General features: G+C 30.3%; 1 protein-coding gene across 14 annotated transcripts; it reads left to right on the top strand.

The window, feature by feature from the left end:
* Positions 1–1620: 1620 nt before the first annotated feature.
* On the top strand, positions 1621–14261 carry RECQL2 (RECQ helicase L2). Of its 14 annotated transcripts, none has more exons than XM_089767365.1 (22): positions 1621–1737; positions 1841–2061; positions 2212–2358; positions 2447–2662; positions 3254–3358; positions 3468–3572; positions 3665–3787; positions 4355–4443; positions 6424–6460; positions 6539–6572; positions 7055–7107; positions 7177–7254; positions 7330–7395; positions 7994–8060; positions 8138–8191; positions 9310–9456; positions 9565–9627; positions 10098–10162; positions 10245–10277; positions 12906–12984; positions 13194–13415; positions 13945–14261. In XM_089767365.1, exons 1-22 carry the CDS (start codon positions 1674–1676, stop codon positions 14136–14138), a joined length of 2262 nt encoding a protein of 753 aa, XP_089623491.1. In that variant the 5' UTR covers positions 1621–1673; the 3' UTR covers positions 14139–14261. The 14 variants fall into 14 exon arrangements, with proteins under 14 accessions (XP_089623491.1, XP_089623492.1, XP_089623495.1 ...); XM_089767366.1 differs by having other exon boundaries at positions 13194–13411; positions 13941–14261; XM_089767369.1 differs by having other exon boundaries at positions 9310–9417.
* The last annotated feature ends 1217 nt before the right edge of the window (positions 14262–15478 follow it).

The raw sequence follows: 15478 nt of genomic DNA on the forward strand, positions 1-15478 counted from the left end.
AAGCCATAATTTAAGTATGAATTCTCATTTTTTGGCAACTTCCTATCAATCCTCAATCTCCCTTACTACCCTTTTCAATTTCAATCTTTTAAAATCTGAGACAAGTCTTTTATTCAAATTTTTATCGTACCCAGACTTTCTACACCCTTTTGTTTCACACTTCAAGATCTCCCACTTGGAGGCATTTCCACTGAAAATTTATTTCTTTTCCAAAAAATATTTTCAAAGAAAATTTTTTATTTTCTAAATGTTGTTTTTCGATTACCAACTGAGCCTTAAGAATTCATAGTTAACCATCTAATTCCCAATTCACTATTAATGGCCCAAAGGATTTCATAATTTGAAATTTAGGTAAGTATTCACTTCAAATTTTTCATATAATATGGCTAACAGTTATATTTGGTATATAAGGTGATTGATATGATATGATGATAATTATTTTATATTAGGTTTAATTTATATTTAACAAAATATAAAATTATAAAGAGAATTAATTATCTTCTTAATATAGATTATTCAATGTTTATAAAGTTGTGATAATTATTTTTAATATATTGAATTAAAATTTCATATCTTATTATACTCTGAAAAATTATATTAATAATTTAAATTATATAAATTTAAAAAAATATATAATTTTGATCAATAAATAAATTATTATATTATAATTTTTATGTATATTAAATACTAGATAGGATGATATTATTTAATCTAATTTTATTTATAATATTATCTTATTTTATCACATTATAATCTTATATACTAAATAAATTTTATGTGTATTTAACATAGCAAAATTTTTCATACAAAATTAGGTGGTAGGTATTGAAGAAAAAGATATTTTCTTAAAAAAAACTAATGTATATAATGTTGTTTTGTTTATATCATAAGATGGTTTAGACAAATTTGTTAGTTATTTTAGAATTCATCTATTTATATAAATATATATAAGAATTTATCTTTCTTCTTTTTACTGTATAACTTTTTCATAATTACATTTTAGCAAATCAACATTTCATCCTTTCAAAGCATGAATAAGTTTTTAGTAAATTTTAATCACTTTTATTCATTCATAATTGTCTTATTGCGGGGCAAAAGAAGACCATATTTGTCTTAACCAACTAAATGAAAGATTTTGTAACTTTTTCCAAGTTCCATATGTAAGTGGATTTTTCCTCAATGATTTGGTTATAATTAATTTGTGTCACAGTACGTATTTTATATTATTTTTAAAAAAATTTTGGCTGAATTTAATCAATTTAAATAAAAATATAAAATTACTCAAAAAATTTAGTAAATTAAAATATTATAAGACTAACAAAAAGTTTCATGCATTATAGAGGAGAAAATTTAGTTAAAAATTATAAAATATAATTGTTAATTTATTAAATTTATTATAATATTATTAATTATAAATAAAAAATTTAGACGCCAACAACGCTTACATATTACTCTTACATTTTTTATTTTAATATTTATATAATATATATAATAGTATTTTTTTTTATTATTTTTACATTAAAATAATTAGCCTACCCAATTAAGGGGGGCTAGTTCTAGTAAATATAAATAATAAAAAAAAAAAGCTTTTTATTTGGAAGCGAGTTTTCTAGTTTTCTCAATGTAAATAAAGATTTGGCCAAAAGTACTTTTTTTTTTTCTCGATCTAAAAAATGGAAGCAGAGGAGATAGCGGCGGAGCTGCAAAAAGTTGAGGCTGAGATTCATGACGTTGAAGGTGATCATTAATCAATTTTTTGTGAGAGCAATTATTTGTTCTTTGTTTGTGGAATTGTGAATGAGCATGTTGATTAATTGATGTAATTGTAATAATGCTCCAGACCAGATAAGGGATTTATTTGAGAGGCAAGAGAAGTTGTACGAGAGGCAATCGGAACTGAAAGCTTTGCTGGAAACACGTCCTGTAGCTGTAAAAGATGTCTCCTCTTCAACCACTGTGCAAGTGGAAGACTGGTCAGGACCATTTGACTGGGATTCTCAAGCCGACGATATTAGGTTTAACGTTTTCGGCATCTCTTCATATCGTCCAAATCAGCGAGAAGTAGGTTGCCTGATTCCATTATGTTTGAACACCTTTTTCTCTTTTTGGATGTGATAGGACTTCATTTATGTCTAAACAGAAAAAAAAAAAAAAAGGTTTGACTGAAAATAAAGATGTGATGTACTTACTGATTAAATTAATGATTTGTAGATCATAAATGCAGTAATGAGTGGAAGAGATGTTCTGGTGATTATGGCTGCAGGTGGTGGCAAGAGCCTTTGCTACCAGCTTCCTGCCATCCTTCGTCAAGGAATTGCTCTTGTTGTCAGTCCTTTGCTTTCTTTAATTCAAGATCAGGTCTTTTTTTTTAAATGGTATGATTATCAGATAATGCATTGTTTTTTTTTTTTCAAATTTTTGACTTAAAGTATTAATAACAATTCAGGTAATGGGTTTGGTCGCCTCAGGCATTCCAGCATTCATGCTCACATCCACAACAAATAAGGAAGATGAGAAGTTCATATACAAGGCCTTGGAGAAAGGCGAAGAAGATGTCAAATTATTGTATGTCACACCTGAGAAAATATCCAAAAGCAAGAGATTTATGTCCAAGCTTGAAAAATGCAACCATGCTGCTCGCCTTTCTCTTATTTCAATTGATGTTAGTCCTCCTTTTCTGCACATCTTCTTTGTTCTTCATTTTGATGCATATATCTTTGTTCCTTTGTTCTTTTGCTTATTTTTATTTCTTATTCGTTCTACACATTTCATGTCTTTTAAGCATGCATGATTCCCTTTTATCAATATTGTTATGAATTTAGTTTTAAATATTGGATAATTAGGTATGTGAGAGCTATAAAATCCTTGAAATTTGTAGTTTACTAGTTTCTTCTATATTTGAACCTTTATCTTTTATAAGATAGGAACTAGCTGGAGGTTACGAACTAATGAACATTGTTAAGTTGTATAAGACACCCCAGGTTTGGTATTTATAAGCTCTACATGTGCTTCTTCCAAAATGTGTTGCACCAATGGTTGTACTGCATAGTGAACATAATTTGATAGAAAGCTGCAAGTGTCATACAACTTAACTGTAACATTATTGGCCCTCAGGTTAATTTATTTAACAATATATATATATATATATTTGTGTGTTATTGTTAATATTATTATTATTTTGTCTTGATGATTTAGGTTATTCATTTAATAGTTTGCATGACCATATGGTATGTTTATTTGGGTTATTCTACAGGAGGCTCATTGCTGTAGTCAATGGGGTCATGATTTTCGCCCTGACTATAAAAATCTTGGTATACTCAAAACTCAGTTTCCAAATGTACCTGTAGTAGCTTTGACAGTATGTGGTTTCTGCCCCTTAACATTTGCATGCTTTTGTATTCTGTCGTGTTGTTAGCTGCAATTTTTGGGCTAAATGTATGATCTTACTTTTTAGATATATTTTGTAGGCAACTGCTACAATGAAAGTCCAGAATGATCTGATTGAGATGTTGCATATTCCAAAATGCATAAAGTTTGTCAGCACTGTCAACCGGCCAAATCTGTTTTATATGGTAATTGGTACAACTATTAGTAATTGCCATTTGGTTGTTAAGAGTTTCATCTGAACTTTCTTATTAGATAAAAGAATTTTTTTCAATTGCAGGTTCAAGAAAAGTCATCTGTTGGAAAGGTGGTTATTGATGAAATAGCTGAATATATAAAGGAATCTTATCCAAATAAGGAATCTGGCATAGTTTATTGCTTTTCCAGAAAGGAATGTGTGCAGGTCCAAGCTTTTTAACACCAATCTTACCTCACACACACCCAGACATGCAAAAGAACATTTCATGTCTTTTACTATTTGTTATTATTGTCCTCTTTCTAGGGGCACCTTAGTTGGAGGTTGTTTGTTGACTTAATTATTGTTATCTCTGTTACTGTTTATAGTTAATAGTTCTACTCCTAAGAACAAAAGTTATGCCTAGTTTAGTTCCAAGTCAATATTATGGACAGATGCATAGAAACATTAACCTTTATGTTGTTAATAGATTCTCTTGGCATCTTGCCATTATATGTACTAATATATGTTACTCAACTTATTTGCTTTGATGTTCCATCATCCCTGAGCATGTGCTAGCTGTTAGCACGTAATTCATCTTGTCATACTGCATCCTTAAAAATCTTAACTGCCCAGTTTAATTCATAGTCTTTTATAACCACTAGACTATGATTAAATGCTTTAGCTGTGTTTAAGAATAAATTGATGTGTTAGTTGTCAAGTCTTACTTATGAGGCATTACAATGAGTATATGGTAAGTATTATATATTCTTTTCCCTCTGTCAAGAGCTGTAGGTTGCAAGTGAGTTATGTGAGAGAGGAATATCAGCTGATTATTACCATGCAGACATGGATGTAAATGCTCGTGAGAAAGTTCACATGCGGTAAGCTCAAACGTTCTAACTTCTAAGAGTAATCCTGTTGTTTTCAAACTATCTAATGCTCACGGTAAACTCTTTTTTTTTTTTTTTTACCTTACTAGATTTGCACTGCATATATCGAAGTGATGAATGACTGCAGTATAAATTATATAATTCTTGTTGTCTATATTTTTTTATATTAAAGGGTGTGGAACTTTTGTTACTACTATATTGCCTTTTTTACTTTTATATTCAAATATCAATTGTGTCATTTTATTTTAATGTTATTAAGAATAATTTTAATGCTAATGCCTTATATCTTTATTAATTGAGTTCTTATTAGAATAAAGGTTAAATTACAGAAAAATACTTTGTGGTTATAGACAAGCAAAAATTTCCTCTGAGGTTTAAAAAGTGACAATTTACCACCCTGAGTATTATTCTGTTATTCTTAAGTTAATAAAGATAATTACTTTTCTCATTTAATTTGGCACATGGATTTCTTGTTTTCTGTTTCTTTTGTTCTTTTTCATTCTTCTTCTTCTTCATCAATTTCCAGAAAACTTTTCTCTCTCCAAACCTCTTTAACTATTTTTCTCATACTATGTTCATGGGAAGTTATGGTGGTATGTTTTATCATTATGTCTAACTTTATCACTCTAGATCCATATTCCTCCTATTGAGTATCACAACATGCAACAATTTGAAGAGTAAGGACCGTCCTGCACCTCTACTGACCATCCATCGCCATCCACAAATTTATGATTCCATAAATAGCTCTCACCTTTACAATTCTGTCTATCTGCAAGCCAACAATCATTTTACCAATTTCCATTCCTACTTCCAAAATAATTAAATCTTTCAAAACTTGCATCTTACATGATATTGATCAAGAGTTTGTAGTATTTTTTAAACCAGAGAGTAAAGCTTGGATAAGGGATTAACGAAAAGGTAAAAATGAAAGAAAGAAGAACTTGATCGGGGTGAATGCATCGCTGAAACTTGGATCCTTGCTCCAACCTTTGCTTTGAAAGGCTTTTGTTTTTTGCTAGAAGCCTTTGAAGGTTAAAAGGGAGCACAAATTTCATGGTTTTAAAGAGAGAAAAAGATTTCAAAGTTTCTAGGAAAAGGAAATGGAAGGGAAAGAGGAAAAGTTGGCCACATGGAACAAAAATGTGGAACAAGTTAACTAATGGAAATTTCCCCAAGTTAGCTAAGAGTCAAATTTAAACCTCATGAGACAAATTGTATTTTGCTTTAACTACTGGGTTGTTTTATGTAATTACCCTAGCATAAAACACCTTTAAGAATGTGATCAATCTTAAAAGTTAGTAAAAAAACTAAAAAAATAATTAATTTAACCTAGTAAAAATTGGGTTAAACATAATTAAGTGAATATTTTAGTTGAAAATAATTTTTAGATTTTATAACTTATAGAATGCTTATTTTAATAGAATTGCTTGTAAAAACTATTGTTTCAGTAACCTGATTGAGTTTAAGTTAATATGTTATTAACTTATGATTTACAGGCAAATTGCTTGTTAAGTAAAAGCTACTACATAGTACATACATACATATATATATGTATGTATGTATGTATGAATGTACGTATTCATTGTCTGTCATGAATTCAGTTTTCTATGAGTTGTTAATTACTACTGACACGTGAATAATCTGAATTCCCAATCAAATTCTGAAGTATCAATATCAAATACTCAAATATTCAGAACATATCAGTAACATTAACCCAAGTCTGCTTGAAACTAATTGAATTTAGGTATTTATGATAAAACCTAAAAATACCAATTATATCCTAAAGCTGTAATATATAAAAATGTAAAATACTAATTAATGTAAAACAACCTAAATATCTGAATTAGCCTAAATAAATGTAAAGATTACAATCAAACCCTTAAAATATAAAATAAAGTCCTAGATAACTTAATTTCTCAACTGGCTTATTTCCATTCTCAATCAGCCTCTTATATGTGTTTCGCTATGTAGATGGAGCAAAAATAAGTTGCAGGTCATTGTTGGTACAGTAAGTGTATCGTCAACTTTTTCTAGATATCTTGTTGATTCTAAGTTTTCGATTGTTATACCTTCACTTGTATTTCAGGTTGCATTTGGTATGGGAATCAACAAACCTGATGGTAAGCATGACGTATGGAAAATGGTACTTAGGGGAGAAAGAAAAGGTGTATTAGGCATCCTAATGTGCATTGATATGGTCATTTGTCTTGCTGAAGTTAGGTTTTATAGTTTTCACATGTATTTAATTGAATATGAGAATGACTAGTATAGTTTTTTAGCAATCCCTCTTGCTGAAAAATCCCCAGCCTATATATCTTGGCAGACTCCATATTTTATGGACGAAACTAATACTGGAACTAACAAAAGTTGATAACCTCATAATTTGGAAGATAAAACTATTAGGAACTTAGCAAAGCATTTGTTGTCATTCCTCCCTTTTTTTCCCTCGTCTCTAATGTCTAACCAACAAGCTTCTTATAGGTGCGTAAGCATTTACGATTCTCTTTTCATTATACATACATGTATGCTATTTAGTATCACTTATAGTTGTTTCTCCTATATTTAATACTGGTTTATTATTTGATACTGTACGTGCTTGTAGTCAGGTTCATCATCCATCATAGCCTGAGTAAATCAATGGAAACATATTACCAGGTTTTTGGCCTTTCCCTGTAAACTTTTTCCTTCATACCTTCTTTTTTTCTTTAACTTACTTTGCTGCAGGAAAGTGGCCGAGCTGGAAGAGATGGACTCCCCTCTGAGTGTTTGCTCTTTTTTAGGCCGGCTGATGTTCCTCGGCAGGTAATTCTTTGACTTTTTTTTAAACTGTCATGTTTGCTCCAGACATTCTATTAATTGTGATCTTTATTTGAACAGAGTTCCATGGTCTTCCACGAGAACTCTGGATTGCAGAACCTTTATGATATAGTACGATATTGTCAGGTATAATCATCTGTTTTTGATCTCCTATGTCATGTATATATTTTTGTTTCTGAAGTGGCTCAATGAGGGTGCTTGCTCTATATACCTTGGGAAATTGTCTGGAAGAATAATTTTAATAATCAAACATAACTGATATTAGTTGTAATGTACCTTATTTGTTGCTACGGAATTAGTGGGGGAAAAATGAAAGGAAGACCCAGTTTAAGATGGAAAAGTATCAATATAACAATTTCTTTTATACAAACAGGTTCGATGATTCCTATACTACAAATCTTTATGCTTTATAGAGTTTAGAAGAAGGAAGACCCAGTTTAAGGTGGAAAGGATACCAATATAACAATTTCTTTCACACAAATAGGTTTGATGACTCCTACTACAATTCCTTATGCTTTATAGGGTTTAGAAGAATCAAGGCTCGATTTCTATCATTGATCTCATTTGCACATAGTTTCGGTACCACTAGTTGTTCCAGCATTGGTTTAAGAATTGGTACTTATTACATATGGATTTAGTTACATTACTAGTAGTCTGCATTTGTGAGATCCTTCCTTTCAATAGAGCTACTAGTAATAAGTATTACATTTTCTTCTTATTGTAGTCTAAAAGACAATGTCGCCGAAGTGCCTTTTTCCAGCATTTTGCTGAGCCATTACAAGAGTGCAATGGTATTACTTTTGCTTTTACTTTCTATTATTGTTATGCCAATTTTGATTAATATAATCACAGTTTCATATTATGTCAGGGATGTGTGACAACTGTGCATTCTCAAGTGAGGTTAAAGAAGTGAATGCTTCAGGTATGTTTACTTGACTTCTACTCATAAGTTATTTTTTATGTATTAAAATTTTATTTTTCAAGTAGTATTCTCTTCACCTTTCTTTTCAGTTCATTTTATTTATAAGATGCTTTTCTGTTTTTCTAGCTTGGCCATCTCTTTTTGGTTTACTTCTCTTTCTTTAATTACATTTTTTTTACAAACTTTTGCTCTGTGGTTTGAGGTATTTGTATTCCCTACACAATGAGTCAAAATCAATTATGATTTGATTTACTTCTTGGTACTTGAATTTTTCTCTTTCGTCTACATTTTTATCCCCTTTCCCCTCTTTTTTTTTTTAGATTTTTTCTCAGAAAAAGAAATAAGAAAAGAATAGGGAGAAGTGAAAAGACCTTGGAAATCTCACCAAGGGTTTCATTTGCAATTGAAGCTGGGATGTGTCTCACATTCTCACAAAGATGATACTTCTGAAAAATTGCAAATTATGTTTTATGATATATCAGAACAACCTGGCGTATGTGATATATATGTATGCAAGAGAACTAAATGATACATTTGGCAAAGAACATAATATTGATGCCAAATATGCCATTGGGCTGTGTGTAAAGACAAACATAATACCTCAGACGCACCAAAATACCTGCTTATATTAAAATCAGAACTTAAAAAGGTACAACTCAAATTAAATCTCGACTAAGCTCAATAGTTATTCAAGGTTGCATGTCGATTATCAATAATAAATCTTCTCAGGAACCCCTAATTAAAACTTACACGTTGGAACCAGTTTTTATGCCTTTTATTTATACATCTTCACTCTCATCAGTAGCACTTCAATAGGGGTAGAAGTAGAGGTAGAAGAAAGAACAGTTGATTAGAGGTGAGGCTAAGTGATTATCAATTTAAATTTCCATGCATAAGAAAAATCATGTATTTACACTGTTCTGAGTTTCAGTTTTTCTTTTTTTTTTTTCAAACAGGAAATGCTTAAGGTTGTTTTGTTTAAGGTGCTGAAAGTTTTCCATATGTTGAAATCATTTTTAATTTGTAAAATATTTGTCGTATTAGGAATTATCTGTTGTATTATTTATTTGGTTTGGTTAAATAAATAGTATTTTGCTTCATATGATCATTCTTTGCAGGTCATACAAAACTTATGATTTCTCTGGTGCATGATATGCAAGAGAAAGATCAAAGAGTGACAATGTTGCAACTGGTGGACAGAGTGAAAAATAAGCAAAAGCAACTAGGTTCTTCCATCTCTTGTTGTACTACATCTAATAAGCATGGTTAGGATATATCTATATGCCATTGTAGATACCCAATATATACTTACCTTGCATTTCTATTGTATAATTTTTAGAATTACTTAAACATTTTGCTTTCTATCTAGTAAGACACAACAGGAGCAAAACTATTTGTGTGTGTGTTTGTGTGTGGAGGGCGCAACCTTCAATCAGGTAAAGTATAAGGCATGCAATTATAATCTTTAGAGGGTGGTGGGTAGTTGTTCCGGCATCTTGGTGCATGAAAATAATGTCACTCCTAAGAGACTTTTATCTTGTACGTCGTGGTTAAAAGAAACTGAGAAAGCACGACTTCCACAATGTGGCTATTGGTAGAGGCATTTATGCCTTCCTAGAGTATTCTCAAAATGTATTGACCTAAGAATCTTGTGTTCGCATGTGCTTTGTTATTGAAACTTCTTATGCATGTTGGTTGGGCAGCATTGGGGACATATGCAGTCAATAACATTATGTCTAATGTCATTCAACATGTGGACTACATAAATCTGCTTGTCTCTTATGGAAGATTGATGTCATGTTTCTTTCATTCTCTTGCATTCATTTCATTATGTTAAAGTAAGTTCTTGCCAGTTCACATAAATTATAGGTACATAAATATATTTATTATTTTATGAATGCACCAGATTTGGAACTAAAGAGGGAAGAGATGGAACAGCTTGTAGTACAACTTATACTAGATCGTGTTTTGGTAAGAATCACTAACTCTGTGGACCATGGATCTTGTATGTCAAGTTTACTGATGATTCTGATCTGGCTGCACACCATATGAGAATTTCGTAATGATGTGTTTGTTGGCAGTCAAGGTATTTTTGAAAATTCATATTTCTTACAGTTCTGCATGATATAAACTGGATTAGGCATTTGTAGAACATACTTTGCTGTTGAAGTTGCTCATCTTTATCAGGAGGTAAAGGCTTGGTGTGTGCTGATTTACATTAGGAAATCATGTGCTGTATGATTTAAAATGCTGCCTTTGAGTTTTGACAAATGACAAATGAGCAAGGTGGTTTAAAATGTTTACCTTAAAATTCAAATAGTATGAGAGAGGAGAATAAACTACTATACCTTTAAATTTTTACAAAATGAATGATCTAATATGCGGGATAAGCAGTCATTATTTCAGTATCTAGAGTTTATAATCTCTAAAAACAACAAGGATTCACCCAATGGGTATTTAAAGAAATAATTTTTGGGAATTGCCCATACAATAGACATGTAAATGCAGTGAAATTTTAAAATTGTTAATTCACGAAAACCATAGATCATGTTGACAAAAATTACACATATATATGCAATTGGTAAGAATAGGTTTTACTTTGCTTTTTTGATGGTGTCTAAATTAATTCACCAAGAACCTCAAGCTTGGCTGTAGCAAACCTTTAACTTTCCATGTATCTAATGTCTAACAGTAATTCAAACAAACAAGGTGGAAAGAACCTTCTCAAGGGATGGAAAGATGCCTAACGGAATTTTATGCTAGTAGAATATCATTTGTCCTCATTTATATTTTCTCTTAATTTGTTCTCAACACATGAGATAAAATTAATTCTATCATATTTCTATTTTACTATCTTGCTATATTGCACTTAGAGGGGATAGTAAAGCATCTTTAAATAGAGAAAGAGTTTTGGCCAAGTCTTATACCCAATAGAACTCTTAATATGGCCGGCCATACCCTATAGTATTAGATATTGGGTCTTTAGTAATTTCTTTATTTTGGGCTTTCAAATAATTTAATCGAATAACTTTACACAAGCCTTGTTATTAATGTATGCGACTCATTAGGTTTTTGAAGATATTAGTATTAAATATAAGTATTGTAATCCTTAATTAAATTCAAATTAGATGAATTAAACCTTTTGAGTTTATCATTTATTCTCTAATTAATCAATTTTATATATATGGAATTTTTTGGCCAATTATATTTATAGATAGTAATTAGGCAACTCGTGATCCTTAATTGTCAAGGAAAGTCAATGTGGTTTGACATACCTATCTATGGTTTCTTAGTATAATTAGTTGTTAGTGTATACGAGTGTGTGAGTTGAAATATTATGAAAATATTCGACGGGAGAAACAGTTTAGGAAAGAGGGATTAATTGGGAGCATAAATTTGTAATTTGTAATTGATTCTCTTTCCTTAATATTGTCTATATAATGAAAGGCTAATCCAAGGGATTAGTAAGTTGTTCTCCAAGACCCTAATTCTAACATTAATATCTTTTTATCACTTAATTATCTCAATTTAACATTAATCATGGATTACTGCCTGTACTCAAATTTGTTTAACCATATTAAGTATTAGGTTTGACGTTAACTCTTGAATATGTTTTAGAACTATTCCAAAATTATATTCTACTTTGGTCAAAGAATTCTTGAGTCAATTCATTCACTAAGTGAGCTATTTTCTTGAACACACAATGTGATAAATCCTATATTGATTACTTATGAATCTTCATATGTCTCATATTACACCCAACAATACTCAACTTGTGCATTCATGGTCAACACTATAAGGTAAAATTAAGGTATAATCTTTAACTTAAAAGATCATTAGTAATCTCAAATCAAATGGTCAAACTTATACAATCATCGCATTAGAATATTACTATAGACACTAATTGATTTGCCAAATAGCACTTTCTTATTTGATTATGTTTAATGAACTTCTTCTTGTAATAAGCACTCTTATGTTAAGTTTATCCAACCTTCAACCTACGAGATTGGTTGCTGGCTTATGACTTTCAACCTATGAAATTGGTTGCATGCTTCACAAGCAAGAGCAAAACCATGCATCGATGTCAACAACTTTTATCAATATCCTTTTTTGATAAAGCATTGACTAGAAATATTTAAGGAATATAGCTTTGATGCGATGATGATCTCATAATTATAATCTTATTGTAATTCCCTTGTAAAGGTTTATTTATTTCAAGGACTTTATTATCTAGTCATAAGAATATTATAAAAATTTATTGATAAATCAAAACCTTTCATTAGATAATAAATCTCACAATATAACAATGTATTTTTGTACAAATCCGATTGGCCTTTTAGGGAATTCACCAATAATAATTACTTCATTAGAAGTTGTATAGCTCCTTTATAATTAGAATATTGGGGCATGCACTGCGTGCCAGTGTGTTTCATTTTTTTCTAATTTCTAGTAGTTATGAAGTGACATCTTCATTTTGTAGTTTATGGGGAGAAAAAGGAATAGACAGGAACTTACAGTAAATAAAATATTGTTATTTGGAAGAAAATTTGCCAATTGCCACCATAATTACTAGTCATTGTCAGATTGTTTTTGATGTGGGGGTTTCTCCTGTTAGAGTGCTGTAGTGGTTTGAATGTTAGGATTTTGATTTAAAATGCAATTTTATGATTTGTTAGTTTGTTTTTACTTCTGTTTGCCCCTTCCAATTATGCAGAAGGAAGAATTTCAGCATACAGCTTATGCTACAAATGCTTATGTTACAGTAGGACCATCAGCAAACCAAATTTTGCAAGGTCTGTGTGCATCGGTTTTAGAATACATGAAGTTCATTTTCTGCCTATGGTTTTTCTTACATTCACTTTCACACTTGCTTGTATAGCATTGAAGTCCATGTCGTAACAGGACATGTTATTTTGCTGTTCTTTTGTCCGTACGTGGATCATTTTCATTTGTTAAAAAAGTATGTTAGAACTGGCATGATTGATTTGTCATAAGCATGCAGGGAAAAAAATCATCAAGATGGACGTTGCTTGCAGAACGAAGGAATTGGATGGTTACAGGAAATCAATTAAACATGGTGTCACATCGGTTTTGGAGTTCAAGCTAGATGAGCTAAGGAAGAAACTTGCATGTCATGATGGGGGAATATTCCCTCATTCTATCTTGTCAGGTCAACATATCAGCATAATAAGCGCCCTTAAACCAAGTTCAATTGAAGAGGCACGTAAAAACTTTTTACTCATTTCTTGTATATTTTGTATATATCCTGTGCCTAACCATTGCTAGAACAAAAGTATTTCTTTATAGTTGATACGAAGCAACTTAAATGGTAAAAGGTCAGAAAAGTTTTTGAATAAAATTTTGAAAATCATTTAAATTTTTGATATTTTATTGTAGTCAATTAAGTTTTGAATTTTTTATTTCCGATTAATTGAGTCTTTAAAAATATGTTTTCATCCAATCTAATATTTAAATATTTATTTTTACTTCAATTAAATTTTTGAGTATATAAAAATTGATTTTGATGATTAATTAATTTTCGTTTAATAAAAATTTAATTGAAGAAAACAAATATTTAAAAATTTAATTGATAGTAATAAAATAATAAAAAGTTGAAAGATTATTAAATTTTTATTTGAAAACGTTTTTAACCCTTTAATAAATTTTAATCTAGCATTCTCTTCTTAAAGTTTAATCCTAGTGTTTCTTTGTGTCAAGAGGGAGAATCTATAGTTTTTTTTTCTTGCAGCTAGAGAAGATAATTGGAAAGTTAAAGACAGAAAAGTACGGGGATAGAATTATTGAAGAAGTCAAAAAGTATGGTATTGCCGAGGATCCGAATTGTGATGTGTTGAATGGAGAACCAGGCACTGAAATAATACCTAGAAAGAAGCTGAAGACCAAAAAGGAAGTTGTTCTCATTGAGAGCAGTAATGATGAATCATAAAATTTCGTATGCTTTCCAGAGTACCCCTAAATTATATTACCCTTGTCAAGAGATAGAAAATCTGCCGACGTGTATAATTCTTACGTTATTTTCTATATCTCAGATATGAGAACTTTTACATCATTATTATTTGCTTATGCTTTGTATGATATGTTTTTTCTTTTTTTTCGGCCTATGCTGAAGCCACAAGGCCTCCTTGAAAGTCTAGTACTTTGAAGGGTTAACAGAAATAAAAGTCCTATGACAATTTCTCCTCAATTGAAAACTGAGAGAGCGGAAGAGGTTCGGTTAAAAAGTAGAAAAATGATCTTCTTTTTATTTTTTGGGGGATGAATGAAAGAATCATTTTTATTGGTGCTTGACAAGAGAAAAAAAAAAGTGAAATAAAAAATTGATAAAAAGAGTAAAGTGGTACAAGCTTCTTTCTTTTATTAAGATTTTATCTTCTCGTCCTCACTAAAAATTTTTTATAAATTTTTCACTTTTCAACTTTAGCATACAGTAAAAGACAAAAAAAAAATTTTAATTCGTCTTTTCATCTTTCGTATAAGTACATTAATAAAAAACTAATATTTTTCGTATTTTTTAGTATTCTGTCTTAAGTTATTACTTTTATGTTTCTCTATTTTCTCCATCTAGCAATTAGCTGAGTGATAGGAGAGCTCCTTACTCCACAGCTGTAGGTGAAGCCCAATATTCTGGTTGCCCAGTGGTAATGGCCCACTCTGACTGCGCAATCAACCAGGATTTTCATTAGCTGTCGGGTGATCTTTGGGCCTTAGACTTGATCGGATTCAAGCGGCTACATAAACGTATGGACTCTTGAGAATTGAGGCACTGGGCAGAGCAAAATCTTGCTGAGGTTATCTAGATGTTCTATACTAAATGTTGAAAGTGATGGACTGAATTAGTTGATAAAATTATCGAAAAACCCAGGTTAAATTATGATAAGAAAATAAAATTAAAGATATTTACATATTTATAAGACCCGCGAGGGTGGACTGAATCATAAGGTCCATCTCGTACCATGAGACGGGCTCTTTCACGGGAGGGAGAGTTTATTAGTTATATAGTATTAATTGTTTGATGTTCGATAATTATTTTAAATTTTAATTATTTTAAAATTAAATTAAATTAAATTTTATAAAAAAAATAAAATTTTTTAACATTTAATTTTTTCACTTATAAAATTTAAAATTAAAATTTTGTTTAAAAAAATTAAATTTTTTATTATTCGAATCAACAAACATTGATATATATTATTTTATATTTTTATATTAAAAATAGTTGCAAAATGTGTAAAAACATGTTTGAAAAGCATACAGATAAAAATAAGCTTT

This window comes from Durio zibethinus, chromosome 11 (assembly GCF_047325235.1).
Source record: "Durio zibethinus cultivar Kanyao isolate XHJ-2024 chromosome 11, ASM4732523v1, whole genome shotgun sequence".
NCBI classification, from domain to species: domain Eukaryota; kingdom Viridiplantae; phylum Streptophyta; class Magnoliopsida; order Malvales; family Malvaceae; genus Durio; species Durio zibethinus.

Excerpts from the sequence above, each read along its gene's own strand:
- RECQL2 (XM_089767365.1), top strand. The coding sequence starts at position 1,674 with ATGGAAGCAGAGGAGATAGCGGCGGAGCTGCAAAAAGTTGAGGCTGAG. Across the intron at positions 2,359-2,446 it reads TTTCTTTAATTCAAGATCAG|GTAATGGGTTTGGTCGCCTC; the intron begins GTCTTTTTTTTT and ends ATAACAATTCAG. Across the intron at positions 3,573-3,664 it reads GGCCAAATCTGTTTTATATG|GTTCAAGAAAAGTCATCTGT; the intron begins GTAATTGGTACA and ends TTTCAATTGCAG.